The sequence below is a fragment of the Odocoileus virginianus genome, chromosome 20 (genome assembly GCF_023699985.2).
Source record: "Odocoileus virginianus isolate 20LAN1187 ecotype Illinois chromosome 20, Ovbor_1.2, whole genome shotgun sequence".
Lineage (NCBI taxonomy): Eukaryota > Metazoa > Chordata > Mammalia > Artiodactyla > Cervidae > Odocoileus > Odocoileus virginianus.
This window is the reverse complement of record NC_069693.1, coordinates 9,555,564-9,578,311: the sequence shown is the minus strand read 5'-3', so window position 1 is coordinate 9,578,311 and position 22,748 is coordinate 9,555,564. Positions and strand designations below refer to the sequence as shown.

General features: G+C 40.6%; 1 protein-coding gene across 4 annotated transcripts; it reads right to left on the bottom strand.

The window, feature by feature from the left end:
- Positions 1 to 991: 991 nt before the first annotated feature.
- Positions 992 to 22,662, bottom strand: ZNF112 (zinc finger protein 112). Of its 4 annotated transcripts, XM_070450718.1 has the most exons (6): positions 22,567 to 22,657; positions 22,134 to 22,229; positions 14,150 to 14,197; positions 11,591 to 11,717; positions 9,036 to 9,122; positions 992 to 4,416 (listed from the first exon to the last, which is right to left on the bottom strand). In XM_070450718.1, exons 2-6 carry the CDS (start codon positions 22,176 to 22,178, stop codon positions 1,928 to 1,930), a joined length of 2,796 nt encoding a protein of 931 aa, XP_070306819.1. In that variant the 5' UTR covers positions 22,179 to 22,229; positions 22,567 to 22,657; the 3' UTR covers positions 992 to 1,927. The 4 variants fall into 4 exon arrangements, with proteins under 4 accessions (XP_070306819.1, XP_020748831.2, XP_020748830.2 ...); XM_020893172.2 differs by lacking the exon at positions 22,134 to 22,229 and having other exon boundaries at positions 22,567 to 22,662; XM_020893171.2 differs by lacking the exon at positions 22,567 to 22,657 and having other exon boundaries at positions 9,048 to 9,122; positions 22,134 to 22,267.
- Between the last annotated feature and the right edge of the window lie 86 nt (positions 22,663 to 22,748).

Sequence of the window (22,748 nt, the reverse complement as noted above, 5' to 3'; positions counted from 1 at the left end):
ATGTACACTTTACATTTTGATACATATTGTAAAACTCTGACAAATTTGTATTTTTCACTTCCTCCAATAAAATGCATTGTTCTTGAAGATACAGATTAGCAAGTAAAAGGAAATCTTATCCCAATAATCAATACATTTGAAAAAATGTCTAGAAAAATTCAATATTTTTTCTTTCCTTACTAAAAATAAAATTACCATATGATCCACCAATCCCACTCCCGGCCATACATCTGGACAAAACCATAATTCAAAGAGATACATGCACTCCTATGTTCATAGCAGCGCTATTCACAACAACCAAGAAATGGAAAACAACCTAAATGTCCATTGACAGATGAATGGATAAAGAAGACGCGGCACATACATACAGTGTAATATTACTCAGCCATAGAAAAGAATGGAATAATGCTATTTGCAGCAACATGGATGCAACTAGAAATTATTTTCACACTAAATGAAATAAGTCAAAAAGAGAAAGATGAATACCGTATGATATCACTTACATGTGGAATCTAAAATATGACACAAATGAACATATCTATGAAACAGAAACAGAATCATGGGCATAGAGAACAGACCGGTGGTTGCCAAGAGGTTGGGGGAGGGCTGGAGTAGGAGGTTGGGTTAGCAGATATAAGCTCTTACACATAAAATGGATAAGCAACAGGGTCCTACTGGATAGCACAGAGAACTATATTCACTATCCTACGATAAACCACAATGGAAAATAATTTTTTAAAAGAAATTTTTAATTGATTTACTTTGCTGCACAGTAGTAATTAACACAACACTGTAAATCAACCATACTTCAATCTTTTTTCCTTTCTCTGTATGAGTGGGAAAAGTATGCTGATATAAAATTTGACAAAATTAAAGTCCTCCAAACTTGTCACAGATCCTGCTAAACCGGACTTAATTGGACAAAGACTATATAGAAACCAGTCAGATCAAAAGGATTTTAATGGAAATATGGAAGCTAGAAAACCAAATATTGTAATTTCAACATTTATTAAGAAAGTATTTACTGTTAATAACCATTTCCAACACTCTCCAAATATTATAGTAAAACTGTCGTAACACACAGCGCAGGAGTAAAAATTCAGTTATGTAAAATGCAGCATTCCATCTCTGTCAAGTTAACCAGAAACACTGTTTTATCAGTTTGTATTGTCCTTTTAAAGTGCACATAGGTATACACACATACACACACACACGGAGCTAAACTTAACCAGACAGTACACTGTAGAGAAAGAGGCCAAATGCTAAGAAAGTCAGCCCATCCCTGCTGATGAGGGACAAATGGGGACGACCAATCCCAGGGGGGTTAAACCAAATTCATGTCATTTAAGATTGAGACACTGCCCATGTTCTACATTTCAAATAATGTTTATGTTTACTTATTTGCTTACATTAAGGTGACTTGCAGGATTCCTCCTCCAAATTAATTTTAAATTATCTTCTGGGGAAAATCAGCTCAATAAAAATTTCAAACATGACACCTTTACATACTTTTAGTCATTTAGCAAAAAAGTACTGAGCACCTTCATTGAGTTGGAGACTTAGCAATGTATGAAACCCCTTCTCTTAATAAGCTTACATTCCAGTGGACGTGAATTTAGGCATGCTCATCGTTGTGTCAATACTTTTGTTAAAATCCTGACCACACTCATGTCTTTTCTAAACCATAGTACAAGAGCTGATTAAAGTCACTTGCAGTGACTGATATTCAAGTTCCCATGAAATCCCATATGGAACCCCGCTCATTAGATAAGTCTCTGCTGTGTGGTCTCCTGAGTACTGTGAATGTTGATGTTGAGCAGAAACATTACATTTTCATGAAAGAAATTCTTTTTCTACTATGAGAACTCGAGTGAGTGGAAAATTTCAGCTCTTGTTTGAGGACTTCAGAACAAAATGGAATACCACATTACAGAACTTCGCTTCTGTATGGATTCTCTGATGAAGGGTAACCCTTACTATATTCTTCACTTGTATAGAATTTATCACCACTGTGGACTCTTTGATGAATTAGGAGCCCTGAACTCCAACGGAAACCCTTACCGCATGCATCACATTTGTAGGGTTTCTCTCCTGTGTGGACTCTCTGATGAGCCTGGAGGTTTGATCTCTGACTGAAGCCCTTTCCACACACTTCACATTTGTATGGTTTTTCCCCAGTGTGGACTCTGTGATGGGCTTGAAGACTTGAAAACCCACTGAAGCCCTTGCCACACTGTTCACATTTATAGGGCCTCCCTTCTGTGTGGACCCTCTGATGGGCTTGGAGGCGGGAACTCTCACTGAAACCCTTCGTGCACACTGCACATTTGTAGGGTTTCCCTCCGGTGTGGACCCTCCGATGTGCTTCAAGGCGTGAGCTCTGACTAAAGCCCTTCCCACACATCTCACATTTATACGGCTTCACTCTGGTGTGGACTCTCTGGTGGCCTTGAAGATATGCTCTCTGACTGAAGCCCTTCCCACAAACCTCACAGATGTATGGTCTCTCTCCGGTGTGGACACTCTGATGGCTCTGAAGGTAAGACCTCTGACTGAAGCTCTTACCACACTCATCACACTGGTAGGGTTTCTCTCCTGTGTGGACTCTCTGATGGGCCAGAAGAGTTGAGGCCTTGCTGAAGCCCTTCTCACATTCTCCACATTTATAGGGTTTCTCTCCTGTGTGAACCCTCTGATGAATTTGAAGATTAAAGCTCCAACTGAAGCCCTTCCCACACTCTTCACACTTGAATGGTTTTTCTCCCGTGTGGACCCTTTGGTGGCCTTGAAGGTGTGAACTCCGACTGAAGCCCTTCCCACACGCCTCGCACTTGTATGGTTTCTCGCCAGTGTGGACTCTCTGATGCCCTTGAAGGTATGAATTACGACTGAAGCCCTTCCCACATGCCTCACATTTGTATGGTTTTTCTCCCGTGTGGACTCTCTGATGGGCTTGAAGGTATGAACTCCGACTGAAACCCTTATCACACTCCTCACACTTATAAGGCTTCTCTCCTGTGTGGATTCTCTGATGAACATTTAGAACGGATCTATGACTGAAGCCTTTACCACAGGCACTGCATTTGTACGGCTTCTCGCCAGTATGGACTCTCTGGTGATCTTTAAGTTTTGAATTCCAGTTGAAGCCATTCCCACATGCTTTGAAAGGTTTTTCTCCAATGTGAATTTTCTGGTGGCCTTGAAGATACGAACTCTGGCTGAAGCTGTTACCACATGTGTAATGTTTACAGGGTTGTTCTCTAGTGTGGACTATCTGAAGGTCTTGAAAATGTGAGCCCAGACTGAAGCCATTGGCCTCAGAATTATAGGGAATCTCTTCCATGTGAACTCTGTGTTGAATGTTCAGATCTGAGTTACAAATGAAACCCTTCTCACACTCAACATCTGTGTATCGTTTCTCTTCAGTGTGGATTTTCTGATGGGCTTGAAGACAAGAATTCTCATTAAAGACATTCCCATTCTTCTCAGATTCATGGGATTCCTCCTCGATGTAGATCCTAACAATACTACTAAGGTTTAAGCTATGACTGAAGCCTTTCTCATACATGCTGCATCTATCAGATGTCTCTCCTCTGGGTATAAGTTCATATGTGTTATGAAAGGAGCACTGATTGATGCTCTCACTGTATTCACATTTAAACAGCTTCTCTTTTGCATGTCCTTTCTGATGCGACTGTAGATGTAAATTCTCAAAAACACAATGATCTCCTCCACAAACACTCTGATGAATATGAAGAACTGACCTGTAACTACAGTCCTTTTCACACGGACTGTATGTATGGGGCTTTCCTTCCAAGTCTAATTGCTGATGAACTTCAGAGCTGGACTCATCGCTGAAGGCTTTTCTGTACTCATTACCAGGATAGGGCTTTTGCCCTGTTTGAATATGATTAAGCAATGAAACCTTCATGACATCTTCTCCACAGTCATGGCAGCTAGAGTTTTTTTCTGTTCTGTGTACACCCAGAATGTCACTGTGATGTGAGATCCAACTGATGCTGTCAGGTTTACAGAAACCATTTTCCATGGAAACTTGCTGACATTGACACTGATAATTACGTGACTCTGTAAGGTACATTTTCCTCCAAGAATGGTGGGCTCGCCAAGAGGGAAATTCTTGACTTTTTATGTCATTGGAACCATCTCCTGTGTGAGTCAAGACATAGTTCTCATCTTCAGAAATCTGAATTGGTATTCCTGCCCAAACCTGGCAGGGGGAATCACCTTGTTTTTGCAATGGAGAAATATTCTCTTGGAAGTTTCTCATGGAATCTTGACACCCGGTTAACTTGCCTGCACCTTGTTGCCAGGACTGCCAGGTGGAAAACTCTTTGGGGGAAAAGCAGCTTAATCCCACTTCTTGAATACTTTCCATATTATGTGGACTCTTGGTTCCTATAAGAATAAGGAGATTTTAGACATGTGCATAATGAATACTTTTATTCAGAGATTTCAAGATTCTGCACTTAGATCATGACATGAAACTTCAATAAACTGGAGGAAAGTTTGTTACTACCTCTGACAATACTTAGAATATCCTTTACCTTTGGCTACACCAGGAATAGAAGTAGGATCCACAGAATTCGAGCTACACATATGCCTCAAAATCAGGGCTATGCAATGCAACCTGGACATCAAAGATGGTTTCTGATGGAGGGTCAAAAGGCCTAGTTAAACCATGCACACATTATCATGGGCTGCCTGGAGATTCCAAGGAAAAAACAGACGGGGGTAGTCTCAAACTGGAAAGAATTTAGTTTCAAGTGGACAAATGTGTTTTGCCCTGATAGTAATTTATCGTTTTTCTCTGCCACTTGGGCATGGTAATGGTTTTTGTTTGTTTGTTTTTAAGAAGATCATGTGTTAAATGCTATGCAGATGAAGGTAAACAGAGACCTTTAATCGATTCTTGAGGTCTTGTATGGCCTAACTCTAATGAGTTCATTTTCATGAGAATAATAAGTTCTCCTATGTCACTGTAAGCCATAATCAGTTTTAACTCCTTTAAAAATATATTTTGTGATTAGCAAGGGCCATGGGGCAGGTGAAAGGTGAAATACTGTGACAGAATTGTACAGGCAAGATGGGAATTTGCTCTATGACTCAAGAAACTCAAACCAGGGCTCACTCTGTAACAACCTAGAGGAGTGGGATGGGAAGGGAGGGTCAAGAGGGAAGGGACATAGGTATACCTATGACTGATTCATGTTTATGTTTGGCAGAAACCAACACAATACTGTAAAGCAAGTATCCTTCCATTAAAAGTAAATCAATCTAATTCAAAAAAGAATTGCACAGGCAAGTTTCATGGTCCTTTGAGGCAACTTAAGAAGCAAAACTCAATGAACACTGACTTTGTCATTTTGCTGGAAAAGCACTTTATTGTTTAAGGAATCTGAGGCACTGGAAGAGCTGAAGATGGGCATGTTTGGGTGGAAGTGGCTTGTCTGTTAGTTACTAAAGCTCAGGTTATCAGCAGGCAGCATATCATTCACATCCTAGTGAGAAGTATACTTATTCCCAGAGAACAAGTGGTCCAACAGGGCTGAAGCAATAACACGCACTCTCCTAATACTTGGCAAAACATTAATTCTCTTTCAGTATCCAAAGTGAGGGAAAAAAGAAGTAAAGGGGATTTTTTCTCATAATGTGAGTATTACCTTCAAATGCAATAATTCTTCCTTAGCTGCTTGTGCTTTCCTGTCTCTAAACACTGGAGTGTATTGCACACAGGCAAGGGCACTTTGCTGTGCGCACTGTCTCACCCTCACTGCCTATTACACTCCCAGTGAACCGCAGTTGCTCAATGAGCATATGATGAATAGATCACAGCTTGAGTCATTCAGTCACAGAACTGAAAGGGCATGCATGTGTAGGTTACTTTTTATGGGAAAGAAGCTGGTGATGGCAATTTTATTGCACAGCTGAAAGGCTGTATGAGAGGCAGGGTTACACTCAGTTATCACTTGCCAGAGAGAAAAGCAAAGGTCACGAGAGTCTTGTGGACTGTGTCTTTTTAATTTTGAAAATAACCTTTGAAATGGTGTAGTTTTTCTCACACAAAATCTTACTCTTAGTCTCACCCTATCTCCAACTTTTAAAAAAAGGAAAAAAATAAAGGGCGACCCTGACGACTGTGTGGCAGCAGGCTCTGGGGCAATGCGTTGGCTGCAGGGCCTACCGCACATCCATGAGTACTCATCTCAGTACTTAAAAACAAGAATGCTTAGCGACGTCTTTGGTTTCTCAAAAGCAAGGCTTACAGTTATTACACTAACATTTTGTCACCTAAAGATGAAATGGAGTTCCCTGGTGGTCCAGTGGCTACGACTCCATGCTCCCAATGCAGGGGGCCTGGGTTCCATCCCTGGTGAGGGAACTAGATCCCACATGCTACAACTAAAACCCAGTACAGTCCAAAAAAAAGAGTGTATATATATACATATGTATATAGCTAAATGCTGCATGCTATAGCCACATATTGGATTATGTAGCAATGATTTTTGGGGGGGGCAATGATTTTTTGGAAAAAAAAAAGAGTTATAATCTCAGATTGGGAGGGATGTCCCCAAGGTACCATGAAGGTGAAAAATTAGTACTTTAAAAATAAGAATATATATTTTCAAAATTTTGCATGAATATAAGGTATAAACATGTTAATATATGGAAATACTAAATAAAAAGGTACTTCAAAATATGACATTACATTCCTACTGATACTATCAGGCAGGGGGACTAGCACACTATGGCCCTATCTCTGTTTTTGTATAGCCTAGGAACAAGAATAGATTTTACATTTTTTAAACTGGTGTAAGAAAAAACATTTGGTCTCTCCGACAGAGGTCAAACATGGTCAGCAAAACCTAAAATATTTACCATCTGGACCTTCAGAGAAAAAGTTTGCTGACACTTTCTCTAAAGAGTATGTTGCCTGTATGACCTTGAACCTGAACTGAGACAAGAACAGAAAAATCATAGAAGTGAAGTAATTTGCTTTGAAATTTTCAGTTGACTCTCATTCCCACCCAGGAGCATTCCCAGCTGCACAACTGTGACCATGGCTTTTGACATCAGAGTCTGAGGACTCAAGAAACATTACTAAAATGTTTGGACTCACATAAATGTCCAGCTTGGAAGTTCTACTTCAAAAAGAAAATTATAGGCCAGTACCCCCAGTGAACATGATGCAAAAATCCTCAACAAAATATTCTGAATTCAACAGCACATTAAAAGATTGTACAAGACAATCACATGGGTCTCATTCTAGGGATGCAAGGATGGTTCAACATCTTCAAGTCACTACACATGACACCCAATATTAACAAAATGAAGGATAAAAATCATATGATCAAAAGCAACAAAAGCAAAAATAAACAACTGGGACTACATCGAACTAAGAAGCTTCTGCACAGCAAAGGAAACCAACAGTAAAATGCAAAGGCAAACTTACTGAATGGGAGAAAATATTTGTAAATCATATATTTGATAAGGGCTTAATATCCAAACTACATAGAGAACTCATACAATTCAATAGCAAAAAACAAACTATTCAATTAAAAAAAAGTAGGCAGAAGACCCGAATAGTCATTTTCCCAAAGAAGACACACAGATGGCCAACAGGTTCATAAAAAGATGCTCAACAACATTAATCACCAGGGAAATACAAATCAAAATTACAGTGAGCTATCAACTCCCATCTGTTAGAATGGCTATTATCAAAAAGATGTGCATGTGTGCTCAGTCACTTCAGTCGTGTCTGACTCTTTGTGACCCTATGGACCGTGGCTCTAAGACAAGAGATGACAAATGCTGGCAAGGATGTAGAGAAAAGGGTTTTGGGAACCCTTGTACACTGCCGGTGGGAATATAAGTCAATGTAGCCACTATGGAAGTTGTTATGGAGGTTCCTCAGAAAATTAAAATAGAATTATCATATGGTTCAGCAATTCTACTTCTAGGTATTTATCTGAAGAAAAAGAAAACACTAACTTAAAAAAATATAGCCCATAGGGTTGCAAAGAATCAGACATGACTAAACAACAAATGTACACTGTACATGTACACTGCAGAATTATTTACAACAGTCAAGATAAAGGAACAATCTTAGTGTCCACTGATGGATAAATGGATAAAGAAAATTCAGCCATAAATAAAAATGAAACCTTGCCATTTGCAACAATACAGGTAGACCTTGGAGGTATTTAAAGACAAATCCTGCTTGATCTCTATTATATGTGGAATCTAAAACCACTCCCCAACATACAAACACACCAACCAAGCTCACAGATAACAGAAAACAGATGGTTGGTTGCGAGAGGCTGCAGTTTGGGGATGGGAGAAATAGGTGAACTGATTTTTTAATTTAAATAAATTGAATAAAATTAAAAAAAAAAAAGAAACTGTAGCTAGGTCAAGAGACTGCTACATATTAGAGGAAGGGAGAGTAAGAAGTAAGAACAGAATGAGAAGATAAAGAACTGGGCATTTGAACGAGGAAGTTAATGCAAGAGTGTCTCATCTGAAATGGCTGCATGGGAGGGCAGATTATCCTTCAGCACTGATCATTTCTGATATTTCTTTTAGTTGCCTGGCTATTCTTAACCTTTTAGGAATAATGAGTACCTACCCATGAATACTAAAGGACACCTAAACAGAATCAGGACAGGCGTTCATCCGATGACAAACGATACTCTGGAGCATCTCTCTATCACACGGTTTACTCTACACCTGTTAGCTGCCTCGAGGAGCACTGAAGACAGTGAAGACCAGGCATGTATTAACCGACTCACTCATTTAAGGCACAGAGCAAAGCAAGCCAAGTAACCTGAAGCAGAAGCACCACTGAGACAGGTCTGATGGGCGGCAACTGGGCCAGTGCAGCTGGGACAGAAGGAATGAGCTAGAATAGGAGAAGCTAGAGCAGTGAGGGTACCGACACCTCAGGGCCTGACACCTTCTGACTCGTGTTCTGGGGGAGTCCTCTGGCTGCTGGGCGACTACTGGATGGTTCTCACCTGAACACCCACCTCTCTGGGTCTCCATCATCAAAAGCTCTTCTCTCTCCAGCTGGAATATAAGCTCTGGTTTGAAGGGCTGATTTCCTGTAAAAAAGGAGAGAAGAGCGAAAGTATTCAATTTTGACTAAGTCTAACTTGTGGTTTTTTGGTTTTTTCCCCTCCTGAATCATATTTTTGTTTTGGGGTTTTTTTTATCTTCTGAATCATGTTTTTGGTGTCATATCTAAGAAATCTTTGCCTAACCTAATGTCATGAAAATTTTCTCCTGTGTTTCCATCTACAAGTTCCACACTTCTACATTTTACATTAGGCCCTTCATCCACTTTGAGTTAATCTTTCATTTTGTAGGTGTGAGGCATGCAAATACATGCATACAGAAGTCCTAAGTGTTTCAGCACCATCTGTTGAAACAATACTTTCTCCAGTGAATTGCCTTGGCACTTGCAGTACACATAAAATAGTCTCGGAGTTGCTTATTCCGTTCACTGCAGTAAACAAATCCACTAAGAAGTGTTGAGGATTGCAATTCATTCTCGCATCCTCCTCCCACTAGACCTAAAACTAAAGGTATATAGAGTTATAGACTGTATTCCTTAGCTACTTCCATGAATCCTTTCTCTGTTCACTGTGGTTAAGGTATTCCTTTCAAACACAATTTATTTTTCTTTTCGATGACCATCCCTTCACATTCTTATTTATTTTTTAGAATGTGTTGAACTAAATATTTTCTTAAAAGACTTTTTTGCTGTGGATCATTTTTTAAAAGTCTTTATTGAATTTGTTACAGTATTGCTTCTGTTTTATGTTTTGTTTTTTTTGGCTGCAAGGCATGTGGGATCTTAATTCCCCAACCAGGGATTAAACCTGCACCTTTTGCATTGGTAGGTGGAGTCTTAACCACTGGACCACCAGGGAAGTCCCCTAACATATTTTCCAAAGTCCAAACTAGACAAAAAGGTATTATTCAGACAAGAGTGACTCTCTCAAACATCCCTTCTACACTATCACAACTCACCATTGACAAAAAACTAAATTCATGATTTCCTGATTAATCCTTGTGTTGCTCACATATATTTACTTATTTTCCCTTTTTTACCTTTACACAAACAGGTATACTATTAATGCTCTTTTGTACTTGATTGTCTTCAGGGAAAATTCCTACAAGTGAGTTGTTGAGAACAGGTAAATCCATAGTTCTGTTAGGCACTGTCAAATTCTTCTCCATAGGGGAGGTATCATGTTGCATTCCCACTGTCAAAACATGAAAGTGCTTTATTCCCCACAACTTTGCCCCCCCCTCAAAATAGTGTTAAGTTTCTGAATTCTGGGGGACTTCCCTAGCGGTCCAGTGGTTAAGACTTGGTGCTTGGGGCCTGGGTTCAATCCCTGGTTGGGGAATGAAGATCCCATAACCTTCATGAGACAGCCGAAAAAAAAGTTTTTGAATTTTTGCGAACCTCATGAATGAAAAATGGCGTTTCAGTGTAATCTGAATTAGCACCTCTATTACTTTGAATGAAACTGAATAAATATTCATATGTATAGATATTTATATATATGCATGTATGTGTATGTATATGAATATAGGTGTACACATCCAGACACACCCCTAATCCTAGCTCTAAGCTCTGAGACCAGGAAACAAAGACACCACAGTGGCAAGGACAATTCCTAGCATCCAAGGCCTATTCTGTAACCTTTCCATATAACAGTGTAGCCTTGAGTATAACAGCTTTTAGTGAGTCCTCAGAGTCCTCTAGCAAATTATTTGAGGCTCTGGGCATCCCCCAGCTTGCCACTGGTGTCAGAGTGTAGTCCTGGGGATTCTTGAACTTGGCCTGCACACAGAAGCATTTAGGGATATTAGGGCCGTGTCATGTGCAAATTACCCTCAAATGGTTCAGAGAAAAATTATGCATATGAGAAAACAGCATTCACATAAATGATAAAGTAAATGGGGTGAAATATTACTCTAGGTGTGTGTGCTGCGCTCAGTCATGTCTGACTCTTTGTGATCCATGGACTGTAGCCTGCCAGGCTCCTCTGTCCATGGGATTTTTCAGGCAAGAATACAAGAGTGGGTTGCCATTTCCTCCTCCAGGGGATCTTCCCAACTCAGGGATCGAACTTAATCACCTGTGTCTCCTCCATTACAGGCGGATACTTTACCACTGAGCCATAGGTAAAAGCGATAGGGGTATTCTTGTTCTATACTTTTACAAACTTTCTGTATGTTTGAAGACAGATATGTCACTAAAGCAGAAAAACCAAAATACCTCTGAAAAACCACAGCTACAGTTACTGGACTGTACTCAGAAAAGCTACAGCAACTCGACTTCATGGGGCAGGACCACAAGCTCCCCATTCATATTAATAGTTCAAGGGACATATTTTTTTCCTGGACAGGAACACACTGTCTCTGTCTCTGGGAATACTAGGACTTGTAGCTACCTAAGCTGAGAGGACGATTTTAGGAGTTCCAGAGCTTCAAATGACTGCCCACAAAGGTCTCGCAGGAGGCTGATACTGAGTCCCCAAGGCGCTGTGCTCACCCACTAAGAGCAGGTTCCGGAAGTTCTCCAGCATCACTTCCTGGTACAGCTTCCTCTGAGCCGAGTCCAGCAGCCCCAGCTCCTCCTCGGTGAAGACCACGGCCACGTCCTTGAAGGACACTGGCTCCTATAACACCAAACACACACACACAATGTTTACGGAAGAGGGGCAGCCCTGAGAAAGTGTCAAGGACGGGAGGTGGTTCCGGATTCCCAAGGACCGAGTCACATTTCAGCAGCTGCCTTCTGTTTGCCTTTCACACTGCTGATTCCATCCACCAGAAAGGCTGCAGGAAAAGGAATCCTTGCACTTGAAACGGCTGCCTTTTGTTAGTACCCCTGTAGGTAAGCCCCTGGAGCTCTGCTGCATTGTGTGGGCTGCTGGAAAAGCTTTAGTTCCAACAGTGTGCGAGGGAGTCTGTTTTCCCTCTTTTTATACACATATACTGCTTATTTGATGTGCCAGACTTATAGGGCATGAGTCACCCTTCCTATTCAAGTATGGAGCCCCTCCTCTGGGCCCCCATCCGGATGTGCAGCACTTATGGACACAGCTCTAGGGCCTCACTCTTCTGTGGGGCCCTGGACCCAGTCCTCATCCTCTCTTCATTTGCAGGCTGGTAACTGTACCTTAGGGTACTGGTGATAATAAAATGAGTGACTATAGGTAAAACATTTAGGAACAGTGCCTGGTACATAGTATGTACCCAGTGTGTGCATGCTAAGTCGCTTCAGTTGTGTCTGACTCTTTGTGACACTAGAGTCCACTAGCCTAGTGGACTGTAGCCCACTAGGCTTTTCTGTCTGTGGAATTCTCCAGGCGAGAATACTAGAGTGGGTTGCCATGACCTCCAGATTTTCCCAACCCAGGGATCAAAACCGTGTCTCTCTACATCTCCTACATTAGCAGGCAGGCAGATGGGTTCTTTACCACGAGAGCCACCTGGGGAGCCCAAGTATCTAATAAATGCTAACTATTATTGTGATTACTATTACCATTATTATTGCTGACATTCCACTTCAGGGCTACACAGTAATTCAAGGAACTGATGGTTGAGAATATAGTGAACTGATACAAATAATGCATGCTTACTTAGTTTTAGAGTATATATTATTAACAATGTTGCAAGATTGTTTCCATATAGACCTTAGTCCCTAGAACTCTGCTGGTTATCTCCTGAAGATAAATTACAAAAACTAGAAAAGGTAATGTTGAAGAATAACAAACTTTAAAGTTTTGAGACCATAATGGCAGGTGTTTCCTCCAAAAAGATTTTTCTTAGTTTATTCTGCTTCCAAGAAAGTATAAATTCCTAAGCCTCCATACCTTGGCCAACAATGGACATGAATACTTAAAAGCAAAAACCAAAAAACTTTGATAATCTCAGAAGTCAATTTGGGAAGCCAAAACTAGTTATCTCAAAAAACTTTCACAAAATTGATAAGTAATGAAGATTACTCTCTTTTCATATGTTTGCTGGTCATTTCTGTTTCTTGTTTTGTAATAACATTCATTCACCTGGGGACAGTAAGGCCTTTTCTTCCATATACAATATAAAGACTTTTCTTCCTATCTTGTCTTCTAATTTTTTTGCTATAGGGAAATTTAGAATTTCTATATGAAGGTCTGCTCAACACTGCATTTGTTCTGGCTGGAGCACCAAACATCACAACTTCAAGTCTTGGTCTCTGAATGAGAACTCTGGTTTGGTTTGTTTTTTTGTTTTTGTTCTATGTCTCTTTCCACCCCAACAGAATGCTTGATACTCTTGGTCCATAAAGACTTTGGAATTGACCAGACACGTGCCTGCTGTAGAAACCTGAAGAGGACCTGAACTTACATGAACCTCTTATTTTCATGTTGACAGTGAAGATGATTCAGTCCCTCTCAGAGCAGTGAACAGAGTTACAGATGGAAAGTGCCTGTGTCCTTTTTTTGGAGTATAGTTGCTTTACAAGTGATAGTTTCTGCTGTACAGTGTCTGTATGACTTACAGTATGTCTAAAATTTTAAAATTAATAAATGAATTTTATATACATTTATTTTTATTTATTAAAGATTAAATATAGGGAAAATGATTCTGTTGTGTAAAACTGTGAGAATCATCAAGATGTTAAAGGTTGTGGATGAGGAATACTTTTCTAAAAAGGAGGAGAGTGTATAATATTTCATTGAAATAATATTAGATGATAAAAATTGAGTGCTATAATCTTAAGTGAAAAAAAGACAATTCAAAATTGTATCTATTATTGCAAGTCTAGTTATGAATGCACATGAAAAATAAACATAAAAAAACAAGTGATGTAGGCAGGGTAATAACATGTGGGCCTTCCCATTTTAAAAATTTCTATTCTCTTTTACACTGTTAGTTGTGAAACAAAATGGTAATATATAAAACCGAGAAAGGAAATTTTTTAAAAAGTGAACCAAGAGAGCATGACACACAAATGGTATTAAATGTCTGCTGTCACTCTTTACTCTGGCAAGGGAGAAAAATAAGGTATCCACTGAGAAATGAAATTACCTGTTAAGTGACAGAAATAAAAAATCCAACTCACCTGGAACTTCATCATCTTCTTGTCCTTTTCCTGGGGAAAGGCAGAGACCTGAAGAGACACAAAACAAGAAGGAAGCCATGAGAGGGGGGAAACGCATCTCTGTGCAAATCCGAAAAAGGTGTCCCTTCTCCTGGGCAGATGCAGCCACATACACCCTCACAGGCAGGGTGTGGGCTGGGGTGTAACCATACCCAGGCTAACCCAGCAGGAGGCCCACAAGTGAGGGGCAGCCTGCACCACCACACCCTGCAGCCCTCACACAGCTCGAGCCTCCCCAGAATGCACTGTGAACCTGGGGAACATGGAAAAGGAGACAGAGTGAAGTGGGAGAGGAGCGGTGCTTGTTAAAAGTACCTCTGGGGACAGTTAGCTTTTAAAACCTCTAATTGCTATAGATTTGCTGCACATTTGCTCTATATTCCTTGTGTATGTGCTAAGTCATGTCTGACTCCTGGTGACCCAGTGGACTGTAGCCCACCAGGCTCCTCTGTCCGTGGAATTTTCCAGACAAGAATACTGGAGTGAGTTACCATTTCCTTCTCCAGGGGATCTTCCCAACCCAGGGATCAAACCCACATCTCTTGCATCTCCTGCATTAGCAGGCAGATTCTTTACCTCTGCACCACCTGGGAATTGCTCTATATTGGCACTGTTAAAGATTTGCTATAGGTTTTTTAACCATGGTTAAATTAATTAACCTCTCTAGGCTTACTTCTGCAAGCTGCAACACTAGGATTGTAAAAGTACAAATACCGTAAGATTGCTGTGAGGATACATGGGTGAGTAGTGAAAAACTGTAGTAACTATACCAGCATTTTATATTAATATCTGGTAGCTTCAGAGAAGCAGGTACTATTTTGCAATATAAAACAGTCCTTACAAATGGGGGTTTTAAGAAATCTGGGCAGCAGAGATTATGGCTTTTCATTTAATAATTTGTTGCCCTGATACTACTGCAGGTGGCCAAAAGGTTCATTCGGGTTTTCTGTACCATATTAGGGAAGAACCCAAAAGAACTTTTTCACCAACCCAATAACGTTCATTTAGACTTTGAGACCACCCTTCTGAGAAGTTTAATGGCTGGTGCATGTTCCTCCTGAAGCTGGAGGAGATTCCAGTGGTACACCCCTCTTCCCACGTGGATATGATAAAGATTATAGAAGCCGGTGATGATACTGTATCTATGTGAAGCACTGGCTCCATGCTTGACCCATGGGAGGATCTGGAAACCACGAGTTTGACTTCTTGGGCTCTTCCTCAAGGTTATTTACCATTCTCAACCGTCATTTACTGTTATCTATCTTCTTTACTATTCCCAAGCAACTTCCAAGTCATCTGTGGAAGAAAAAGAACTCAAAAGAATGGGGAGGGGGCTAATCACAGGCTTTGTGGCCACATAGTGTCTCCGTGGAATAAGGTTCCTTTTGTTCCTTTTACAACCTTTAAATGTAAAAACCATTCTCAGCTGGAGAAGGAGAGGAACTTTATAAAAATAAGCCACGGGCAGTAGTTTGCCCACCTGCATCCTCCACCCTCTTGGGGTTTTTATTTTTTTAAGTCTTTATTGAATTTGTTACAATACTGCTTCCATTTTGTGTTTTCTTGGCCTAGGAGGCATGTGGGATCTCAGTTCCTCCACCAGGGATTGAACCTGCACTCCCTGCATTTGAAGGGGAAGACGTAACACTGGACTGCCAGGGAAGTCCTAATTCTCTTAGCTTTTAACACTCAGCTGCTCCAGGATACCTTTTAACAAGTAACTGACTGCAGTCTTATTAATTCCTAAAACCCAGTTTGCCAGTCTAATAAAAGCAGTGCTTTGTCCAAGTAGGTGATGAGGCAGGGTGGGAGGGGTGTCAGTCCCTGGGTTGGGAAAATCCCCCGGAGGAGGGCATGGCAACCCACTCCGGTATTCTTGCCTGGAGAATCCCGTAGACAGAGGAGCCTGGTGGGCTACAGTTCATAAGGGTTGCAAAGAGTCAAACAGGACTGAGCATGTATGTAGCAAAGTAAAGTTTTGCAAGTTAATTAACCCCTCAATGCCTCTGTTTCTTCATCTGTAAAATGTAAATAAAAACAGGAAGGATTCTGTAGCAGTCCAGTGGTTAGGAATCCCTGCTTTCACTGTCCAGGGTGCTGGTTCAATCCCTTGCTGAGGAACTAAGATGCCACGGGCAGCACAACGTGGCCCAAAATATATTTTTTAAATGGAAATAAAAATAGGTTTATCATGAAGAATACATGAGTTAATGCATCATAGCGTTAGAAATCCAGTGAAGTTCATAATAAGCACCCAATAAAGATTAGCTATTATTAGTGTCATCCTCATCGTCACCATGAAATATACAAAAGCCACACATTAGCCCGTTTGTTTCTAAGTATATTTATTTTATATAGTAATTATCAGTAGGTGTACATCACCTTTTGAATATTCCTAAAAAGCTGGTGGCTTCAGCATCCCAGCAAAACTGACTGCAATATGAAATGTGTATGAAAGTAAACTCACTTCAGTGACAACTAACTTTGAGTCACAAGTAGTGCCAAGTGACTTTATCAATTTCCACTGCTGTCGAAGGTTAAAACAAGGAATATCTTCATCCCTGCACAATCTTTTAGTGTGATGTGATGGCCAAAACTCACAGGATTTACACTAAAAGTAATTCTACTGTATGTAGGTTAAACAATAAATGTTAAAAATTGAATGAAGCTGTTCAGCAAGCACTTTTCCAACCAAAGACCCCAGAGAAAAACAATGCATTGCCTACAGGGGTACAGTGATTCAAACGGGTCCAGATTTTTCATTAGAAGTCACGAGGCCAGAAGGAAATAGCACAATACTTTTAAAGGAGGGAAAGAAAAGAATTGTCAAAGCAGAGTTGTATACTAAAGACAACAGTTTAGAAAAATATTTAGGGATGAAGTTTCGTGAAAATGTTCTCAGGTAACTCAATTCATAGGGAGCCGACTTGCCTTAAAAGGATTCGTAAAGGAAAACTTTCAAAGGCAACAAGGGAAAAAAAATTGTATCATCAGGAAGGAGTCACGGAATAGCAAATATCTGGGAAAACAAGATAGATGACTTATCTCTTGAGTCCTTTAAAATATATTTTGACATTGGAAGCAAAAATTATAACACTGACAGGGTTTTCAAAGTATATATTGGGTTGGCCAAAAAGTTTGTTCTGATTTGTCTGTAAGAGTTTTTTATATGACAACTAGAACATAAACATAATGCATTATTTTTCTCTGGGTAATGCTTTGTAGTTTTCTTTGTCTTTAGTTTTGAGTTTATCCTGTTTGGGATGTGCTCAACTTCTTAAAAGAAAACTTGTAGGTTACACTTAAGATACTAGAGAAGAGAAGCAAAATAAACCCAAGTCAAGCAAACAAAAGGAAAAAATAAAGGTAAATGCAGAAATCAATGAAACTGAAAACAGATGTGTAATAGCCAAGTCAATGAAACCAAAAATATTCATTTTTTTTCTCTTACTATAACAAAAACTCTAGCAAGAATGGCAAAGAATAAAACAGAGATTAAAAAAAGGTTACCAATATTAGGAACGAAAGAGTAGATATCATGACTTCTAGAAGAAAACGTAAGAGAAACTCTTCCTGACTTCGAGTAGGCAGAGTTCTTAGATTTGAAAAGCACAACTCATAAAACACTGCTAAATCAGACTTCATCAAAATTAAAATTTTGCTCTGTAAAATACGCTGTTCAGAGGATGAAAAGACAAGCCAGTCTGAGAAAAACTATTTGCAAATGACATCTGACAAAGAACTTATATTTAGAATACATGAATAACTCTCAAACATCAATAGTAAGGAAAATACAACTCAGTTACTCAGTTTAAAACTTAGCAAAACATATAAAGTGAAGAAGATAAATAAGTTGAAGAAAAGATGTATCTGCTCTACATTATTAGGCATTAGGGAAATGTAAATTAGTCACAATAAAATAACAACACAGGTCTATCATAATAAAGGTTTTTTAAAAACCAACAGAGAATGCCGACAAGGATGTGAAGAACCTGGAACTGCCGTACATCATTAATGGGAACGCAAAACAGCAGATATCCTGAGAACAGTTTGGCTGCTTCTTACAAAGTCACACATACATTTTCTATATGACCCACCAATCCCATTCCTGGTTATAAATTCTAGAGAAATAAGCAAACAAAACAAAACGAAACCTTGTACACAAGTGTTTATAACAGCTTATTCGTAACTGCCAAAAGCTAGGTAGCTCAGCTGGTAAAAAATCCACTTACAATGCAGGAGACCTCGGTTTGATTCCTGGGTCAGAAGTTCCCCTGGAGAAGGGACAGGCTACCCAGACCAGTATTCTTGGGCTTCCATGGTGGCTCAGATGGTAAAGAATCTGCCTGCAATGCGGCAGACCTGGGTTTGATCCCTGGGTTGGGAAGATTCCCTGGAGAAGGGGATGGCAACCCACTGCAGTATTCTTGCCTGGAGAATCCCCATGGACAGAGAGGCCTGGCAGGCTACAGTCGACAGGGTCACAAAGAGTTGGACACGACTGATCGACTAAGCACAGCACAAAAACATTCCAAATTTTCTTCAACAGGTGAATAAACTAGTATAACCATAAATGTAATATTAACCAGCAACAAAAACAAAGTACTGATACACACAACAACTTGGATGAATGTAAAAGGCATTATGCTGGGAATGGTTCTCAGAACTCTCTGAGATGCTGTTCCCGGATTATAACCCTCAATCTGGCACAAATAAAATTTTCCATTAAAAAAAAAGGCATTATCTGAGTGAAAGATACCAACCTTGAAGGGTTACACATGGTACAAGTTCATTTAAGTGGCATTCTCAAAAAGATGAAACTACAGGGTTATAGTGGTTTACAGTGCTTATAGACACAGCGAGGGGTGATTATAAAGGAAAAATAGATTTTTTTTTGTTGGGGGGGTGATGGCGCTGTTCTGTAGTTGATGATGGGGGTGATTATACAAATCTATACCTGTGGCAAAATTAACAGAATTGTACCCCTGAAAGGGAAAAATAGTCAATTGTATGATGACTGTTTTTAAAAACCTGCCTCTCATCTGTAAAATGAGGGTAACTGTAGAGACATAAGGTAATATCTGTAAGTCACTGGAAACGCTACCTAGTCGTAAAACACAATCTATAAATGTTTGCTATCATCATTTTGCTTGTTTTATATCATGAAAAGAATTGTTCAGAAACATTTCAATAATCTGAAATAAATGGTGGACTCTAACATGCCAATATTAAAGGTAATTAAGGAGTATCCCCATGGATTATTTCTTTTCTGTTTCGTCACCTAATTCCAATTTCAGGAATTTTGCACTGTAAATCCTTGGTGCTGACAGTCTGTTGAATGGCTACTCTAACTCCAAATCTTTGCCAATCTTGTCCCGTGTGCTGGATACACAGAGAAAAATATCACATGGTCCCAGGAAAAGAAGAATTTTCAGTGTACAAAGAGTGGTCCAATGGTTAAGACTCCGAGTTTCCAATGCATGGGACCCAGGTTTGATCTCTGGGGGAGGACTAAGGTCCCACACGGGGCAACTACTGAGCCTGTCCATTCTGTGGCCCATGTGCCACAGCTAGAGAGAACCCCAGCCCCACAACAAAAGATCCTGTGTGCTGCAATGAAGATCCTGAGTGCCGCAACTAAGACCCAATGCAGCCAAATAAATAAATATTAAAAAAAAAGAAGAAACAAAGAGCCCTAAGACATAGGTAAGTCAAACTGTACAGCAGAAAACAAATGTCATCACCATCACTCTCCAAAGTGCAATGCTCTTATGTCCCCTTGCTTTCTCAGAAGAATGTCATTTTCCAAGCTGCAAAAATAAAAACCTTAAAGTAGCTGCTAACATCTCCCTTTCTTAGTCTTGCATATAAACAATGTGTCATAATCAATTTTTGGCAGTTATAATCATAAATCGATCACTATTGTACTGACTCAGTGTTGGAGACTTGCTTTAAAATACTGAATAACAACAACAAAAAAAATTGGGAGGGAGAATGTGTTGATACAAGACTGACAAATGATAACAAGAGTTGAATATGAGTGATGGTTCTCTAGGGGTTCATTATTTTATTCTTATTACATTATGCTCTGCTTGTAAATTTCCACTGTAAAAATTTAACAGGGAAATAAAATCTGTCATACCTATTTTGTAAAACTTAAGTAAAAATCCAAAAAATAAATCTACAGAACAGGAAAATATTAAAATATTACTATTGTTATCTCTATATCCTGTACTACATCCTTATACTTCATGTATTTCCTTAATTCTCTATAATATGCAAGCATTATTTTATAATAAAAATATGAGCTATAATATTATTTCAAATAAAACACAAACAAACTGCAGATGACTGGAAAAGTATCATGAAAAACTCAAAACTTTCATGGCCCCCTACAAAAATCCAAACATGCCTTCTCAGTGTGACACTAAAGATATTAAGAACCAGAGCAGCATACTGAAACTTGCTGCTGTTCAGTTGCTCAGTCATGTCCGACTCTTTGTGACCCCATGGGCTGCAGCATGCCAGACTTCCCTGTCCTTCATTATCTCCTGGGATTTGCTCAAACTCAAGTCCGTTGAGTCGATGATGCCATCCAACCATCTCATGCTCTGTTGCCCCCTTCTCCTCCAGCCCTCAATCTTTCCCAGCATCAGGGTCTTGAAACTACCTAAATTCTAATCCCAACTAAGCCTCTTCCTGTGTGGTCTAGAATAAACAGCTCATGCTCAGGACTTCCTGGTAGTCCGGGGCTAAGACTCCATGCTTCCAACACAGGGGCAAGGATTCAATCCCTGATCAGGGACCTAGATCCCACATGCCACAACTAAGACCTGGCGCAGCCAAATTAACTAAAGTACTTAATACTCTCTGTGTCTGTTTCCTCATCTTTAACATAAGAATAACAATATCCCCTCTTGTAAGGATTAAGTACATTCATTCATATAAAGTTCTGAGAATAATGTTTAAATACTGTCATTATTAGCTTCCCAGGTGGCTCAGTGGTAAAGAATCCCCCCACCAATGCAGAAGACACAAGAGACAGGGTTGCTATCCTTGGGTGGGGAAGATCCCCTGGAGGAGGAAATGGCAACCCACTCCAATATTCTTGCCTGAAAAATCCCATGGACAGAGCAGACTGGCGGGCTACAGGCTTTGGGGTCGCAAACCGTCAGACATGACTGAGCATGCAAGTACAGGCTGTAATTATTAACTATTCCCAAGCACTCCCCCATCCCTTTTTAGTATTTATTTAACAAATATCAGGGCATCTTTGTAGCAGAAGAATCTGTCCCTGAGTGACATGAATGTCTTATCCCTTGTGAAGAGATGACATAAGAGGAAGAAGGACGCTAAGTCCCACTCAGGTGAGGCTCTGATGTCTGCGGCCAAACGGTCATTCCCTTCTCACTGCAGCCTTTTTCAAGAAGTCGAGGCGTGAAGCAGAAAGGAAGCTGAGAGAAATCAGAACTCTATCAACATTCCCGTATAAATCTCAGTGCGCATCCCAGACTATGGTCAGAAGTGACCCTCTCCAAAAATTTAAACTTAAATTTAAAAATCATTAGGAATCCGGGTACAGCCCTGACTCCTTCAGGGATCTGAGAAGGGCCAGGAACACTACAGCAAGAGCTCTGACCCCAACCCGGGCTCACAGAAGCCTTTAGGGAATCAAGCACTTCTCGGAAAATTAAAAAAATACTAGTAACAAGTAAAAATACTCTGTGATTTTTAACCACAGGGTAGCCTCTGTTCTAAGTCTTTTCCTATGCATTCTCATTTAACTCTCAAACTACCCCTATCAGATTGACACTGCGGCTTCCCATATGGCTCAGTGGTAAAGAATCCGCCTGCCAAGGCAGGAGACGCAAGAGACGCGGGTTAGATCCCAGGGTCGGGAAGATCCCCTGGAGGACGGCACGGCAACCCACTCCAGCATTCTCACCTGGAGAACTCCATGGACAGGGGAGGCTGCCGGGCTGTAGTTCATAGGGTCGCCAAGAGTTGGACACGACTGAGCACACGTAGACACTAATGCCAACTTTAAAGAAGAGGAAACAGGCAGGGACGTTGAGATTCTCGTGGAATATACCGTTAGGAAGCGTCATCACGGGCTGGTGCTCAGGAAATGGGTTGGGAAAGTACAGAACCCAGGAGACAAACCAAACCCAGCGACACAGGGCCCTGGCCGGGGCCCCTAAACGGGGGGATGCAGTCCCCCGCGCTCCAGGAGGCTTATTCAAAGGGAGCACCATCCCCGGGGCGCCGCAGGCGGTTCCTTCCAGCAGGCCGAGGGCCAGGTCGCTGCTGGCCCACAACAAAGCGAAGAAAGGTCACTGTGGACGCGGAGAGAGGGGACCGGCAAACGGAGGGCTCACCTTTCCGAGGGGAACGAAGGCCGCGGCCTCGCGTACCTGAGACGGAAGTGACTCTGCCTACAGAGACCTCCGGGACTACGCTTCCCAGAATTCCCGACAGGAGCACGGACACAACCACCGCCTGGAGCGGAAGTTAAACGACGGTATTCCCGTACTACACTAACCAGAATTTCCAGGCACGT